At 47.8% G+C, this 15546-nt stretch overlaps 1 protein-coding gene across 3 annotated transcripts in view; it reads left to right on the top strand.

The window, feature by feature from the left end:
• Positions 1–1519: 1519 nt before the first annotated feature.
• The window catches only part of TAPT1 (transmembrane anterior posterior transformation 1), a 59913-nt gene continuing 45886 nt past the window's right edge, over positions 1520–15546 (top strand). For all 3 annotated transcript variants that reach the window (XM_045573964.1, XM_036420132.2, XM_045573959.1), the window contains exons 1-2: positions 1520–2336; positions 13638–13768. In XM_045573964.1, coding sequence (XP_045429920.1) covers positions 1541–2336; positions 13638–13768 — 927 coding nt within the window. In that variant the 5' untranslated portion in view covers positions 1520–1540. The remainder of the gene's footprint in view (positions 2337–13637; positions 13769–15546) is intronic.

A 15546-nucleotide genomic window follows, 5' to 3' on the forward strand; every position in this document is an offset into this window, starting at 1 on the left:
TGCTTCTTCCTCCCTCTGAAATCAATACAGATACATTAAAAAAAAAAAAAAAAAGATAGACACAGCCTTTGGTACACAATGTCTTTCCTCAGGCCTGACATACATAGCAAATGAGAGAAAATCATTCCTACAACCAGATGCCTAAAAAAAAAAAAAAAAAAAAAAAAAAAATCAGATTCCCCCTTCCCCTCCCCACTTTTCTGGCTCCTTTTGAGTTAAAGGCAGAGGCAAAAAGCCAATAAGCATAGTGAAACAGTAAATGGGAACTGACATACACAAGCGATAAACCCCGACTTTCTTCCTGACAATCAATACCTAGGGATGGGCTAGGTTTTACACCAAAGATCAGAGAATAGAATTGGAGCTGTAAGCAACCTTCGGGGCCATCCAATCTTCAGAACCTTTTGATTTTCAAAGTAACTGAGGACTTGCCGCAAACGTTTGTCTTTGATGGATTAAGGTTCAGCTTTGACCAAGTATAAGACAGAGAATTTAATGGAGGACGGTCACAGGAGGGTTTGAAAATGCAAACTGCCCCCATTGTGCTGCCCAGAAAGCAGCCACCCTCTACCCCGCTTGCCATGAGGTCCTCACTCCTGTCAAAACCCTCAGGGTGTTTGATCAACAGGAACTCGGGTTTTGCTCTATGGTGGGCCCTTGACGTGTGGTTCTCCAGTGTGGGCCTAGGGGAGTTCTGACAACTTAATGTACGGGCAGGAATTCGGTGTCCTTTTCCTAATCAAAAGGGTAACAGAGGAGAGGAGCTATGGGGGGAGGGAAGGAAGTGGGGGAAGAGGAACACCTGTAATAATCTGGACAATAAAGATTTATTATTATTTTTTTTTAATAAAAGGGAGGGGGGTAACAGAGCTGAAACCAGTTTGGCTCAGTGGATAGAGCGTGGACCTGCGTATGGAGAGGTCCCAGATTTGATTCTGGTCAAGAGCATGTATTGTTGGTTGCGGGCACATCCCCAGTAGGAGGTGTGCAGGAGGCAGCTGACCAATATTTCTAACTCTATCCCTCTCCTTTCCCCTCTGTAAAGAAACAATAGAATTTGTATTTTTTTAAGGTTTTTTTTTTAAGGGTAACAGGGACACAGGTGAGTTCTGGAGTTGGCATGCGGGAAATTGACCCACCAAGGCCCCCTCCTTGGAGGGCGCAGCAACCAACCACTCGGGAAGCAGGTGGCAAGGTCCCGGCCCCTCTCCCACCGCCTTCACTGGGAGGCACCTGCGGCAGGTGGCCTGCCCCGCGCTGGGTGCCACATCACACGGCACAGCTGCAACGGACGGTGACCCCCCTTCCCCGCCTCCTCTCCAAACCGGGTGACGGAGCGGGGACACGGCCGCGGCCAAGTGCCCCGTCCGAGCCCGGAGGACAGCCTTTGCAGCCGGGAGCCGCATCCCAACCCGGGCGCGTGAAAAGCACACAGCACCCCGCTCCCCCGCCCCCGCCCCCCCGCACCTGTTGGACGGCCTCCCCGCGAGCCGCTGGCCCCAGTGCCCAGTGCTTTGGCGCCGGGCATGGGGCCGTGAGGATGCAGCCGCGAGGGAGCCCGAACAGCGGGCACCCGGGGCCCGGCCCGGCGGCGGCGGGGGCCGGGGAGGCCGAGTCCGGCCCCCGCCACCACGGCCGCGCGGCCGCTGCCAAGCCGGGGCGGGCGGCGCCGTCGCACCCCGGGCACCGCGCCTGCAAAAGGGCGTCCGGGCGGCCGGACGGGCCACTCGCCGACGGCGGGCAGCGCGCGCAGCGGCCGCCCCCCCGGGGCTGCCCCGCCGACCCCTCGCCCGCCGCCGCCGCGGCCGCCCCCGGGCCGCCCCCGCCGGGCCCCGGCCCCGAGCCCCGCAGGCGCCCGCCGTCCCCGGCCGCCCCGGAGCCCGCGCGCCACGCCGACGTCCGGAAGAAGATGGCGGCCGCCCTGGCGGCGGCGGCGGCGGCAGCGGCGGCGGCCTCGGCAGCGCCGCTGACGCCACAGGAGCGCGCCGGCCGGCGGGCGGAGGGCGGCGGCGGCGGCGGCGGCGGCGGCGGCCCGGGCTCCGGCGAGGGGCGGGGCGAGGCGGCGCGGGGGCCGGCGGGGGGCGGGGGCGCGGGCCGGGCGGGCTCCTGGCGGGAGGCGGCGGGGCGGGTGTGCGCGCGGAACATGGCGGGCGTCGGCAGCGACGCGGGGCTGGCGGCGGGCGGCCGTGGGGGCGCGGACGGCCCCGAGCGGGACGGCGGGGCGGCGGCGGAGCAGCCGGGCGGCGGGCACGGGCCCCCGCCGGCGCCGCAGCGCACCGAGACGCTGGGCTTCTACGAGAGCGACCGGCGGCGGGAGCGGCGGCGCGGCCGCGCAGGTGAGCGGGCGGCGGCGGCGGGCGGCGGGCGGCGGCGGGCGGGCGGCGCTAGGCCGCGGCGGGGGCGCACCGGGGACGGGGGCGCGGGGCCGGGGCTCTCGGGGCTCCCGGGCGGCTGGCTGACAGCTCCCGGGCGGGGCCGCACCGAGCCCGGCAGGTGTGTCGGAGCGGGAGCCGCGGCCCGGCCAGCCGGTCAGGGCCACCTCCCCGACTTCCTCCAATCGGACCCGGGTCCGAGCCCGGGGGTCGGGGAGCATCTCCCGGCCGGTCCCCGGGCTGCGGCGGCTGCCGGGACCCGCCCGCCAAGGTGACTGCGGGGTGCGTGTCGGCGAACTTGGGCCGCGGAGACCTGTTCGTGCGCCCCGCGCCGCCCGGTCCTCCGCAGCCGCCCCGGCCCCGCGGCCGCGGCCGTGAAGTTCGGCACTTTCGCCCAGAACAGAGTTAGCGCTCTTCGAAATGTAACCTGTGAACTTCTCCCAAACTGAAACTTATGCCACTTAAAAAAAAAAAAAAAATGGCTGCAGAAGCAAAGGTGCACTTGCGGATCCTACTGTCAGTGACTGCTTTTAAGCATATTGTTGTCATTTCTAATTTCGGCTGTCGGGTTTTATTTTGGTTTGCAAAGCGTGTTTTTAAAAAAATTGCCTTTGCATAGATGTTGCTGTTGCAGAGTAGGCTTAAAAAAAGAAGAAAAAATATATAAAGTTTTTGAGATGTATGTTTCATCCCACAACCCAGTAATTCTTACATAAGTCTGAATTTGGAATAGCAATCAAACCAGAACTCCGTTAAATTTCTTCCCTTATCTCCCCCTCCGCTCCCCAATAGCTTCTGGTGCACAATTAGGGCTTTATTAGCTGTTATTTTCTTCACTTCATACAAACAAATGTTGAAGTCATAAGGCTTATGCATTGATTGTAGGGGGGTGGGGTATTGAAAATGCAGGCTGATCAGGCGAGGTCCTTATTGACTTGCTAAGTTACAGGAGACATAGGTTAGATTTTGAAGGAGGTCCATATCGTTGAAAAATTAAGTACAGACTGCATCCTGTTCAGTCTTTTTCAGTTAACCACTTAAAAGTTCTCAGCTCTGTTTGGTTTAGTCGTCAAACATTTGCCTGCAAGACTACTTTCTGAATTGGCAGGGTCTGAGGAATACAAAGTATTAAATCTCTCAGCTGTCTGTTTACTTAGACTTGACTGTTAAAAAGTACTCTGGGGCCTGGGTTCTCAGTTGGTTAGAGCCTCACCCCTATATGCCAAGGTTGCAGGTTCGATCCTGGGTCAGGGCACATAGAAGAATCAACCAATGAAGCATAAAATAAGTGAAACAACAAATTTATCTTTCTATTTTTTTTTTTTTAAGAAAGCACTCTGATGCAAATAGAAATAAATGAGCCAGGTGTCACTCTAATTTCTTTAGAATATATCTGGGTTTCAGGAAAGCCAATAGTATGACATCCTTTTTTTATTGTTGTTTATTTGCATGCACAGAAAATGAAGCTGTCAGGAACCTTTTGATGAGCCAGATGTTAGGCCCTTGTGGGAACCCCTAACACCTTCTCCCTGGCGCTTCCTGGATGAGTCTGGATGCCCATGGACTTGCATAGACTTCTTCCCACCGCACACCCATTCTTCATTAACACGGTTACTGAGCAGGGTTTCTGTAACATGTTTGAAGCTGGGCTTTTAACTCACAGTTGCAAAAAGTTAGAGAACTGGCCCAGCTTCGTGGGCAGGGAGGTCTTCCTTGTTTCCTCAATTCCCTGACGTACGGGTGGGAGAGATGACAGTGCCAGCACTTGGGGATCGGGACTTAGGTGAGAACCCCGGGAATTTTTCAGGTGGAGTCACCAGCCAGTGCTGGTCTGTTTGCGCCTCCACGTGGGCCCCCTATTCTTACGCGTTTCTCTTTGCTTGGCTCGTCGCACAGCTCTTGCCACTCAGGTGCCCACCTTCTGACTCTGGTGCCGCATTGGTCGGAGACATCCCCCCTGGAGATTACGGTTCTTCCAGCATCCTCAAGCGCCCAGGCAGCTAGTGGCCTCTGCATTCTGGCCCTCCGCATTGCTCCCTTCCGCTGCTGGTAACCTTTCCTTGTCTGCTGGCCAGAATTAGAAAACTGCCCCAGGGGCTGGCCGGGGCCACTCACAGCCTTTGAGTGAGAAGCATTCCTCCCAGAATCAGCAGTCTTCCCTGCCGAGGGACTTGCACCGAAGGTGTTGCTTATTTATTTATTAAAAATAGATATATTTTATTGATTTTTTACAGAGAGGAAGAGAGAGAGAGAGAGAGAGAGAAAGAGAGAGAGAGAGAGAGAGAGAGAGAAACATTGATGAGAGAGAAACATCAATCAGCTGCCTCCTGCACACCCCCTACTGGGGATGTGCCCACAACTAAGGTACATGCCTTTAATCGGAATCGAACCCAGAACCTATCCACTGAGCCAAACTGCTTATTTATTTTCAGCTGCTTATTTATTTCTTATGTTCGGTGCTGTCTCTGATTCCTTAGCGCCCTCTCCCCAAATTAGAGCAGCTTTTGTCTTTCCTTTGGTGTTTTGGGGACCTGACCACCAGTGAGTTGCAAAGTCCCCTTTAGCCTTTCTCCCAAGGAATGAGGGCTCTTCGAAATGAAGATGTTTGCTGGCCTGTCCTAAGAGCCTAGGATTCCATAAATGACTATACAGATTAGGAGGGAAATAATGCAAAACATGGTGTTTGATACTCATTTTTTAAAATACCTGTCATTAGTGTATATGTATAGAAGATAAATATGAATATTAGTGCCTATACATGGCTGTATATACCTACCTACACATATATCTACATAAAGCCTATGCTTTGTTTTTGTTTGTCTTTTCAAGCTCTCTTAATCACGCGGTTCTCTGAACTTCCTTTTTAGCTTATGTGTTGCCTAGCATTGGACTGAAACTTATACCTTCACTAACACTTATACCTAACACACGTAGACGTTGATATCCCACTCCTCATTCCTGTTTCCACGCTCTCAGAATGATGATTGGGTATCGCACGTGGCCTATGTGGTCGCCGGTCTTGGACTCCGGGCAGAGTGGTCATCAGGAACTGCAGATTCATCTCATCTGCCTTCTTTTTTTCCTCTCTTAAAAAGAATGCCAACTGCAATTGTCCTTTGTTGAAAAACATTTACTTAACTGCCTAATTGAATGACAAAAAGAGGAAGTAATATACAAGAGAAAATATGACTAATAATCCTTTTCCTACTTGAGAGGGACAAGACCTCCTTAGCACAAATGTTACAAACAAGAGGGCAGGTTCTCTCACCAGCGTAGTTGTAACAAGTAGGCTAGTAAGATAGTTGTGCAGAAAACTGTTAGGAATAGAGTGTGAGGTTGTCCAGAACTTTACTGTTGTCCTTGTTGACATAAGACCAGACAATAAGTACATCTTACCACGTTTTTGTGCTTGTTCCCCACTTGACTCATCTGTAAAAGTTCTAAATGGGAGAGTTTTGCATAGCCATATTTGCACTTAGGAATCTAGGTCTAGCAAGTCAACCTTGGACTAGGAATTAGGCAATCTGTTCTTGGCTCAGCTCTGTTGTTGAATTGCCTTGTAGGCTCTAGGCTTGCCTAATGCATTTGGCCGTGTTTCCTAACTCCACGGCTAAACAGTATCTGAAGTGTCTCAGTTGGCGGCAGTGACCATGGAGACTTAACAGTAGATGTGGTGTGAAATAAGTGTAACACCTGCTGGTGAGGACAGAGCAATACCTGTGTGAGGCAGGTGCTGGCGATTGCGTAGGGATGGGGATTGCTTATAAAACAAGAGCCTGAGGCAGGGTGTAGGCAGTCTTGTTTCTGATTGTAACAGTGCTGTGGGCCATTCTTTCCCTTTTTAGATGGCGACTCCACTTCTGCGTAAGCTGGCTACCATCTGTTTTGCTTCTCTTCTCTGCCTTTACTCAATATAGATCTCTAGGCAGGAAAAAAGACTAAAACCCAGAAAACTAATTGATCTTTTTTAGCAACCCCCATAAAAGATTTCCAGTGGGACAGATTTTTACAGTTCATCTTTCCTATGTCTTATATTGTGTGTAATTAAAAACTCAAGTTCTTCTTATAAATAACATTTTTATTAAAATATAATTTCATTTAACCAGTCCTCATCCTCCATAAAATATCTTCCATAGCATACCCTAATGGATGATTAAAAGCTGTGATTCTGAAATGATGCTCTAGAATCAATGCTTGGTTTCTCGTTTACAAAGGAAAATGAGTAACTGTAAAACTGGCTGGGAAGTTACTTGGAGTAACCACAACCCTGATACAGAGAAGGTAAAATTAATTTCTCTTCTCACAAACTATGGCTCTGCTTTAAAACTCTCTCTTGCTTTCCCTAACTGGTACATGTAAACTAAACAAGCAGTGAGAAGTTTCTCATTTTGGTCTTTGACCAGCTCAATATCTTGGCTTTTTTAAATGTTTAACTTAGGCCTCGCAGCTCATTTGTGGCCCAGTTTGGGGAGTGCTTGCATAAAAGAGGTCTTCGGAAAGACTACATAGCATTGAATGTCAGAATAATGATATTACAAACTTAGGAATATTCTCCCTCTTTCTTCCCGCAATATAAACAGTTAGAGGGTCTTAAAACTCAATTGGTAACTTTACAACATTTGACTTCTGAAGGCAGAATTCCTGTTGTGTTGACTCCTGGTAGGTTTGCCTTATACAGGAGCGTGCCTCTATATTGTGTAATAAACTTACATTTAATATTTTAGTGTAATCTTAGTAAAGTTTATTTAAATTTTACACTATTTAAGTCTATGGAAAGTTGTATGTTTCATAATATTTTCCTAATAGTTAACCAGTATTACTTTACAAATTTTTAATGGTCAGTGCTATTTTAAGAAAGATATATTTAGACATACTACTGAACATATAAATACATTTGTGATTACTCATTACTTTTAATTAATACTTTTCTATCCTGGCTTATTTCTAAAACAAGCTATCTCAGTAGACAATTAAAAATAATACTTCTTTTAGAGAGGAGGAAGAAGTAATTTTTTCTATACTTTTTCTCAATTTAAGATACGGGATCATAGAGCATTTCTGTGGTAGGAGAGAAATATTGATTAAGAACACTCTGGACAAATTGAAGTGGATTTATGATTGGTATTACCTTCCTTACATTAAATATTCACAATTGACAAAACTTATTTCTTCTAACATAGAAGCACTTATTTATATTCTACAATTAAATAGTAAAATACTTCTATTTGGAAAAGACTTGCTGAATGATATTTCTTCATGGTGAGAATTAGATAAATGAACTAAAGTTGGTTGACATCTATAAAGTCCCGTTAGTGTTCCGAATAGAAACATTTATTATTTTACTTTGGAAAAGAATTTGCTCTTAAAGGTAGATGTTGAGTACAACAGATGAGAGTGACCCTTTTGCTCAGAAGAAGTGAAATGCCGTCACAGTATGGACAAAGGTACACCAGCTAGGAGGATTCTCGAAGAGCGGTACCCACAGGTAAAAGAACCATAGCCTTCCTACCTAACTAGTCAGGCAGCACAGGGCAAGTGAGTTCTGGCATCTGTAGAATGCTAACAAACAACGTTTAAAAATGAAACACAGAAGTAAACAGAAATTCTGTGACAGCTACGCTTTGAAACGGAAGAGTAAGTCGCATCCTGTACAATGGGCCAGGGCCAGGGCCGGGGCCGGGGCCGGGCCGGGTGGAGTGGACCTGAGAAAGAGGCAGGCGGGGCTCACACTCCCTTCCTCCGCGCGAGACACGCTCTTTCCGATGGTGGAAGCCCGAGCAGTACCAGGTCGGCTTCTCTCCTAAGATTGTCAGATGACGGATGATAATTACGTACGGAGGAGGGAGCGCGGGGCTTGCAACTCAGAGACCTACGATCTGTCCCCAGCTTGTCTCTTAACTTTTCAGTGACTTTGGACCAGTTTCTGTGAGCCTCAGTTTCTTGGTTTACAAAACGTGAGACCATTACCTGCCTCTTCAGCTCTCAGCACTGCGAGGATTTTATGAAGTAGTATGTGCACGATCTTCACAAACTTTCTTGCCATAGATAGAGGGAGGATCCTAATCCTTCAACGGGCCCAGTGCTCCAGGAGGGTGGGAAAAGGAAGCAAAATAAAGCTTTTGGAATAATTTGCCCTGTGAAACGTGGTTCTATTGCTTTAAATGTATTTTGTAAAACAATTCCCAGCCCATTAGTATGGTGTGAATTGGACACAAACGCTACCCTTGGATTCAGAACCGTCTGGGTTCTGGACATTGGGAAGATTCAGATACGTGCTCCCTGCTTTCAGAAAGCTCTGGGCTGCAAAGGAGCCAGCAAAGTGTGACTTAGAAGCAAACCCACGGCTACAGGAGCACAGAACAGGGAGGGCGTCCCAGTTCTCCAGAAAGCACTAAGTCAATGATAGTCAAAATAACGCTTTAAGGATGGACTGGTTTTGAATTCTGGCTCCACCACTTACTCCTGTGTGGTGCTGGAGGCTTCCTTAACCTGTCTGTGCCTTGGTTTCTGCATCTATTATACAAAATGGACATCACAATAAAGCCTGTCTCATACTTGTAAGAGCTATGCACTCAAAACATATTTTTATCATTTGATTTTTAAGGGCTTACTTTAAAATTTTCCCATTGTGAAATGTAAATTGGTGTTTATAACTAAAATTCTTGCATTTCTAAAGGTGGAATCCTGACACAACAGTTTTCTTATTCATTTATAATATAGTTAAAACACTTTCATAGGTTTATATTGTAAAACTGCTTTACAGAAAAGTAGTTACGTAGGCCATACAGTTGTGAAATATGCTTATTTGTCAGATTACCTTTTATCCATGGAAACAGGATTGCACAAGTAGCATCAGTAAACATTAGGTAACCACCAGCTAGAATTGGTTAATGTACAGATCTTGCGATATTAATAGTAAAGTCCTTCAAGACATTGTGTCATGCTCTGTGATTCTCAAATGCTTTCAAGTAAACCCTCTCTCGGCCCATCAGCCCCTGTGCGGAGGCAGGAGGTGCAGGTGTACCGGCTCTCAGCCTCGGGTCTGCTCTGGGAGTGGAGCTCCGAGGCTTGGGGAGGGTCCCAGACGAGCGTGCGCCAGAGCTGGTGCCGGGACCCTTCCTGAGGCTTTGGCCGTGGTTTTTCTTGTGAATCATAACAACAAGCTTATATACAGGCTCAGGCAGCTGCCATCATCAGGGAAATGTCACGTGGAGGAGAATTTCTGAATAAACAAGGGCATAGTTATCTCTGTCTTCGAATGCAGTTTGCTTTTTTAGACTGAATATTGTGTGATAACCCGTTTCTATATCTCCTTAATGTGGCTGATGTCTTGGGACTTCCCAGTGTCCCTCCCTGCACCTACCGTGGATAATGCAGTCTGGTCTCCGCACCCCAGGGCACTCACGTGGCCTCTGCCCTTTAGGGATGGGGGTTCAGGTCACCTTGACAGTCACTTGGACACAGAGGAGAAGCTCCTCATCTTCAATGGCTGCTGTGACCAGAGAGGCGCCAGGAGCTTTCCATGCTTTCCCTGCCCCCCTCCCCCCCCCCTTTACCCCTCCACCTCACCCTCCACCCCTTCTCAGAACACCTGTCTTAGTTATGGTCGCTAGCTCTCTTCTTGAGGATCTGGTGTCTCTGCTTTTGCCATTTCTGATTTCCAATTTTGTTTCTGTTCTCTGCCACACCTCTCTGTGGTTGCCTTCCTCTTCTCTGATCTGTGTTATTTTAGCAGAGCCTTTGTTGAGCACCTATTATGTGCTCTGCCCCGAGGATGCAGAAGTGGGGAGAAAACCAGACAGGAAATGAGTGTAATCGGGCGCCGGAAGCACAGGCACTGGTGATGCAGGGGGCACCGAGCGGGGGAGGGTGGTTCTCCTGGCGACTTGGGAGTGTCCTCACAGAGCAGGTGAGGCTGTGTCTGATCACCTGTAGAAAGCTGGGAGGGAATCTCAGGCCAGCAAACTGTGGGAGCCAACGGACATATTTTCAAGAACTGAAAAGTAGTGTAACTGGAGATTCGTGACCTAGAGACGCAGGGCACAGGTGCAAGGCCCGGCTGAGAGAGAGCCAGGGGCCACGTTGTAAGGGATCTGGTGTCCTCGCTGAGGTGGGACCTTACCTAGAGTAATGAGGAGCCAGAGAGCCAGCCGCCCAAGGCTGTCCCTGATGTGTGAGCCCGCCGACTCACTGCCAGGCCACGCCAGGGCTGAAGGGGGAAGATGGGGAGATGGACACGTGTTAAGAAGGTCTGGTGGTAACCCGGAGAGGGAGGAGGAGGACCAGCGGAGCTGGAGTGTGGAAAGGAGGAAAAGTTCGGTGTTTCAGAGCAAGATCAGCAAGCGTTGGTGAGAGGAGAGAGCTGAGGCATCATCAGCTTCTAGCGTAGAACCCGCTGGTGCCATCAGCTAAGGGCGGGCTGCAGGCAGGGAGCAGTGGGAAGGTCCTGGGCTCCGTTTTGCAGGGTAAAGGGCTCTGTGGGACTTCCAGGGGGAGTTGCCCAGAACCAATTGGAAACGTGGGTCCAGGCTCAGGAGTCAGAGCTAAAGAACTGGCGACTTTAGGATTTAACCTCAGACTGCCCCAGGAGAATAGGGAAAAGAAAAGGAAAAGAGAAGGTAACTGGGGACGCATCAGAGAAAACCAGCCTTACAGATGGCCAGCGTGTCACTGGGTCTTCTGCTGGGTGTAGTGAATGGAGCACCAACCAGCAAACTCTTAAGGGTGATGATGAGGAGGAGGAACCTCCAGAGAGCTCAGGACAGAAAAGTCTGCCACAGGAAGGAGTGGGAACCCTGGGGCAGGGGCTGCGTGGGTTCCCGTGCTGGGACTCAGCTCACTGGCACCCAGGAGAGCATGTGCAGGTGCCATCTCATCTCTTCTCTTCTATGTGTCCCGTTGCTTCTCGGTTTTTACATGAAACACCCAGAACTTATCAATACAAACCGATCAGAACAGTCTTTCTTTCTCATGGAAATCTGACTGAATGGAGTGTGGGTGTAATTTTTGCTCTTTCACCAGTTTGGGCTATTCTTATTCATAGCTCAGAAGCCTTTCTTATTCACCTCTTCAGGCAGCAGATCTTGTTCTGGGTTTAGCCAGCCAACAACAGATTAGAGAGTTCCTCACCAAAAGTAACTTTACTCCACATGGACCTGGGCAACAAGGCCTTTTAAAGGGCCATCTGGTTGTGCATGGCTTCCACTGAGTGCATTCTGAGATCCTGATGCTCGGGGCCTCTGCGGATCCTCGCTGGGCTGGAGCCACCTTTCATGGTCTCACCAGCTCTTCAGACAGATTATGAACCCAGTATTTAAAGGAAGTGTGTGTATAATACTTGGTGTGGGGGGGGGGGGGGGGAGATAATAACATCTAAGCATGCAAGCCACCTGACTTGACTTGATGCCTAAAGAACTAGCGATCAGTTCCTGTGCTGGCGGAAGTAAGCTGTCTTAGGCCCTTGACATAGTAGATCTGCCATTGAGTCTTCCTAGGGGTTTTTTGACTATACATGCATGCAGACCTTAGCACTCACATAGGTACAACTCCCTAAGGAGAAAAACAGGAGTCACCTTCTCTAGCTGTAATTTTCGGGAGGGGACACCACTACTGCATTTGGTGAGAGGATCAGAAGGCCAGCTCAGAGCAGAGAGGGCAGTTTGAAACCTTTGGTATCCTGAGATCCGGCAGAGAGTTGGGCCTCCTAATTCTCTAGGGCAAGTGCCCATGGAGTTGGGCGCTGAGAGGTCCTGGAGGCAACGGGCCGGGAGGAGTGTGATGGCATGGAAATAGCTGAGCTCAGGCGTTACCAACTTGGCTCCTTGTCTCTAATCTGTCAGTTGTAGCCAAGGGGAAAATCCCAGCCTCGCCTGGCCTGACTCTCCCCATCGGAGGCGAGAAGACTCGGGCAGCGTTAACTGTGGAGGGACGGAGGAAACAGGTGGCAAACTAAAGAGCCAGGGAAAGGGAGGTCTTTTAGATCTGGTTGAAGTTCTGCTTGGTGTGACTTACTATTGTAGGGCTTCGGAACAAGCCAGCCCAAGATGTACCTCAGTGGTATGCGGATTATTCTGAGCTAAAGGCAGCCAAGATCCTGTGGGCTCCATAGAAACTTCTGCCTCCCATACCCCCACCCCCACCCCTACCCCCACCCCCACTCAACTATCTAGAAGAATTTAAGTGAGGGGCCTGGCCCATGCTAAGAGTTACCACCAGAAGTAACTCTACCTATCTACATGGCAGGGCAAACACATAATTACTGAACTCGGGCAGCTACCTTCTGAAGCCCCAAGGTGCCTAACCTGAACCCTAGCTCAGAATGTCATGTATACTTATTTTCCCTTTCCGTCTCTGAACTTCTCATGTATACGGGGTTCCCATACTTGCGTATGTAATTGAATTTGGTCACTTTTTCTTACTAACCTGCCTCCTGTTTATTAGATCATTACACCAGCTGATAGAACCTGGGGATAGGGGAAGCTTCTTCCTGCCCTGCACCATGGATAGCATCCTGTGTAAGCCTTCACCTAGCAATTGATGGGCAGGATTTCTGAAGCTGAAGTCACACCAGTACCCATATAGTTCACCCAGGATAGTTCTTGGACTGAAGCAGTGCCTGTTCGATGACTTGACTCCCTTTAAAAACACAAACATATATACTCATCCATATATGTGTGTGTGTGTGTACACATATGTCCATATATGTATATCTCCATGTCATATTTACTGTGTGTGTGTATATATATATATGTATATCTCCATGTCATATTTACCACACACACACACACACACACACACGTCCATATATGTATATCTCCATGTCATATTTACTGTGTGTGTGTGTATATACACACACACACATATGTCCATATATGTATATCTCCATGTCTCATTTACTGTGTGTGTGTATACACACACACACACACACACACTGACTGTATTCTTACCTGCCTTCATAGTTCTATGTAACCTATAAAACACAAGACTGGGCTCTTACAAAACACTGTTCAGACTATTGTGGCTCATAGTAATTGTCTCTTCTCTATTTCTGTGGGATTTTCAGTTTATACCACACAGAGCAGCAATTTTCTGAATAGTCTTTGCTAATGATTTATGTATAGTTTAGTTTTGGGCACAGAATTATAGATGACTTTGTTTTATTCTCTCATCATTGTTTTATATATGTATTAGCTATGGCCCCAGCTAGCATGTAAGTTCCTTGATAAATACTGTTCTTTTGTTTTGTGTCATTTTCTTTTCCTATAGAGTTTTCATTGTTGAGGTTCCTCAGTGCTGAACTAACAAGAGGGTACTTCCTTGAACATAATGAGGCCAAGTACACAGAAAGAAGAGAAAGAGTGTACACTTGTATGCGAATACCAAGAGAATTGGAAAAGGTACCTTTTTTTTTTCTATTACTAGACATCATTTTGCAAGTTATGTCAATGTGCTAATCATATAAAAGAAAAGAAGAAAGAAAAAAGAAAAGGAAAAGAAATAGTGAACAGTTTGAGTTGAGTTTTTAAATATTTGGAAATAATTAAGTGTATTGGGGGAGTAAGATAAAGAAAGAGGCTTTAAAGCGTGTATTTTTAGTGTGAGATCAATGATTTTTAACTTTGTTTCTTAGTAAACTTATCCTATTTCCATGTGTCCCATCCAAATAACCTTTTCCAAGGAATTAATCTCTACTTATTCCTTTAGTTCTCTTCAGTTTTGTTTTATTAGAAGCAGTTCTTTTTACCATTCAGCATAATAAATTAATGCCAACCTTTTTTAAGGTTTTAGTTTCTCAGACAGCCTTCATATTTAAAAACATAAATTATAGTCTCTTCATGAAAAAGATGGTTCACTTTGCCTTCATCACAGAGAATATCACATCATAGGTTGATGTGATATGACAGCTTTGCGTCTACACACACCATGTATCCTCAATTGTGTCTCAGTCTGTCTAGACCAGTCAGATGTGGCAGGAAGCCACTCTCCTCTGCATTGTTAAGAGTTGGTGACTGAGCACTTCCACATTTCTTGCTAGAAAGAAAGAAGAAATAATTCCGCTTTAGCTATATTTTCATAGTTTCATAGTAACTCTAGAAGCTAAGTGCACAAAATTCGTGCACAGGTAGGGTCCCTAGTGGCTGCCAGCTGTTGGCCAGGGCCTCCCTTTCCCTGCTGCAGGCCAGGGACTTTCTTTGTTCCGCACTGCCCCCTGGTGGTCAGCATACACCATGGCGAGCGATTGAACTCCAGGTTGGTTAAACTCTGGAGGGGACATTGCATATTAGGCATAACTTAGAATATTTCAGTCACTTCCTTAGAACCATATTTTCTGTTCCAGTGGCTGTTAGAAAAGTGTTGTTGGTTTGCTTTATCACATATTATAATGGCAAGAGGTGTGGTAGATAGTGAGAAACGAGGATCAGCTGGTTTGGCTGATGTTCCTTTTATTTTATTTTATTTTATTTTATTTTATTTTATTTTATTTTATTTTATTTTATTTTATTTTATTTTATTATTTTATTTTATTTTATTATTTTATTTTATTTTATTTTATTTTATTTTATTTTTTTTTATTTTATTTTTTTTTATTTTTTTATGATCATCAGTTGGGTAGAATGATGAATCAGGCGTAGAGTGACAACTTGAGAAATGTTGCTTCACATAGGTTCTTGGTAGCATGTCACATGCTGAAGTTTTAGGAAGTTCCCTGTTGGGGGAGATTGGAGAGCTGGGGAGCCAGCAAAGATTCTGGGAGAGAGGACACGTGGCAGTGCGTCTCTGAGTAGCCCTACGTCAGGATCAGTGGATGTGCTTGGTTTATTTGTTCTAGGGAGTTCTAGGGTCCCCAGGGGAGCCGAGGGCCTGGAGCAGTGGTTGGCAAACCGCGGCTCATGAGCCACGTGCGGCTCTTTAGCCCCTAGAGTGTTCTAATGCCACTTCGTCAAAATAGACTCTCCCAGGCCGAAAACTGACTTCTGCACATGAGCCACGAAGTTTCAATCGCACTGTACATGTGCGCCCGCACATGGTATTTTGGGGAAGAGCCACACTCAAGGAGCCAAAGAGCCACATGTGGCTCAAGAGCCGCTTTTGCCGACCACTGGCCTGGAGGATGAAAAGGGAGGTGCATTGGTTGCGGGCTCTCTGCAGCAGCCTCCTCTTGCAGCTTCGCCTT

The sequence above is a fragment of the Pipistrellus kuhlii genome, unplaced genomic scaffold (assembly GCF_014108245.1).
Source record: "Pipistrellus kuhlii isolate mPipKuh1 unplaced genomic scaffold, mPipKuh1.p scaffold_m20_p_1, whole genome shotgun sequence".
In the NCBI taxonomy this organism is placed as follows: domain Eukaryota; kingdom Metazoa; phylum Chordata; class Mammalia; order Chiroptera; family Vespertilionidae; genus Pipistrellus; species Pipistrellus kuhlii.